At 45.5% G+C, this 1,932-nt stretch overlaps 1 protein-coding gene across 1 annotated transcript in view; it reads right to left on the bottom strand.

The window, feature by feature from the left end:
* Nucleotides 1–1,041: 1,041 nt before the first annotated feature.
* LOC105992231 (cGMP-inhibited 3',5'-cyclic phosphodiesterase A-like) overlaps nt 1,042–1,932 on the bottom strand; it is a 33,212-nt gene continuing 32,321 nt past the window's right edge. The window contains exon 4 of the mRNA XM_013025054.1: nt 1,042–1,068. Coding sequence (XP_012880508.1) covers nt 1,042–1,068 — 27 coding nt within the window. The remainder of the gene's footprint in view (nt 1,069–1,932) is intronic.

Here is a 1,932-nt window from a genome sequence, read left to right as displayed (position 1 = left end):
TGCTCAAGGCTGGTGCTCTATCACTTGAGCCACAACTCCATTTTTTTTCAGCTTTTTGGTGGTTCATTGGAGATAAAAGTCTCATGGACTTGCCTGCCTGGGCTGGCTTTGAACCTCAATCCTCCGATCTCAGCCTCCTGAGTGGCTGGGATGACAGGTGGGAGCCACCCGTGCCCGACTTTGGCATTCTTTATTATGTATTGGTGGATCTATATGCAAACGTTAATTTGGTTGTAAAACCACTCAAAGAGAACAAAGACTTTGGTGCAGTATTTGCAGGCAACAGACTCCATTAGCTTATTATTTCTTTCCATTAGTGATAGCCAGGAAAGAAATCGATAACCCAATTATGGCCCCTTGTAAATACGTTAATGAGGAGTCTGGTACTAATGACATTTACCAGGACAAAGGTACCGGGCCGTCTTCATGCATGAAATTGGTTGTTGCTGTTTCTTCCATCAAAGTTGCTTAACTGTAAATAAATCTGGAATGAACAGATCTATAGAGGGTCGGATTATGGAATGTTCTAGAAGTCAGGGAATTGATGGTTATGTGCATTTTGAAGGGATTCCCAATCACTGTTTCTCCGTCTGCTTTACCCAAATCATTCTAGGGGAAATCTGCAATGCTCTCGGTTCTGATTTAGGTGAGAAAGGAATTTGGGAATTGTGATGTTCATCTTGGAGAGCTCCAGGAAAAAAAAATAATAATAATATTTGGTCTCTCTTTAGCTAACACCTGTGGGGCCTCTCGAAATGTGGCTAAATTTGGTGCTGGGTAAGAATTTCCATTTCAAATCTATCATTTGTATGAATGTTAATGGAAACTTTGATCTTTCTCCAATCTGAGAGCGTCACCATAAGCAGGCTGGGCCCGAATGCTGTGTGAACACTTTATTGTAGATAAATCTAAAATTGATGAAATTATGGGCTCACGGGTAGACGGACTGTCAGAGAAGCTGCATAATTATTGCAGCACCAGTTGGAGAGGTTCTGGAAGCAAACTGGTTCTTTCCTGCAAGCCATGATGGAAAGGCGGCGCTCAGATGCTACAGACTTCCAGCACGTGCTGGTGTGGAATGAAAAGATACTCAGGGTTCAGGACCTGGCCAGTGGATGACGCCTGTCATCCCAGCTACTTGGGAGGCTGAGATCTAGAGGATCGTAGTTCAAAGCCAGCCCCTGGGCAGGAAAGTCCATGAGACTCTGGTCTCCAATGAACCACCAGAAAACCAGACGTGGAGCTGTGGTTCAAGTGGTAGAGCGCCAGCCTTGAGTGAAAGAGCTCAGGGACAGCGCCCAGGCTCTGAGTTCAAGTCTTACAACTGACAGTTTTTTTTAAAAGTTAAGTTGTCTTCAAAATGAATCCCCCATCTTCATAATGGTGGGGGGGGGAGGGAAACCCTTTTTATCACTTTTAGGATTTGCACTGGGTAATTTTTAGGGGGGGACAGTGGGAAGATCTACAGCAGGCCAAAGCATCCACGGGTATTTTTAGAGGCTGAGTGGGCCACCCTATTCCTTATCTCCCTGAAAAATATTTGAGGGCGAGGATTTATTTTTTAAGGCAGCGGAGCAAGATCCCTGACAGTTAAGCTCGTGAAATTTCTTGGTATTCGCTTCCTTGGGAGATTTCCATTTCAAACACCTCCTCTCCCCCAATTGATTTGAGAGACAAAAAGCAAAGGGGGTGGGAATGAGATTTGAGGAGAAGTAACAAAGGGTAGCAGGAAGGAAGGAAGGAAGGAAGGAAGGAAGGGAGGGAGGGAGGGAGGGAGGGAGGGAAAGAGAGAAAGAAGGAAGGGAGGGGAGGAGGAAGGAAGGAAGGAAGGAAGGAGAGAAAAGAAGAGAAAGAGAAAGAGAGAAAGGAAGGAAGGAGGAAGGAAGGAAGGAAGGGAGGGAAGGAGGGAGGGAGGGAGGAGGAAGGAAGGAA

Source organism: Dipodomys ordii, unplaced genomic scaffold, assembly GCF_000151885.1.
Source record: "Dipodomys ordii isolate 6190 unplaced genomic scaffold, Dord_2.0 Scaffold81, whole genome shotgun sequence".
In the NCBI taxonomy this organism is placed as follows: Eukaryota; Metazoa; Chordata; class Mammalia; order Rodentia; family Heteromyidae; genus Dipodomys; species Dipodomys ordii.
This window is presented reverse-complemented; position numbering and strand designations above follow the sequence as displayed.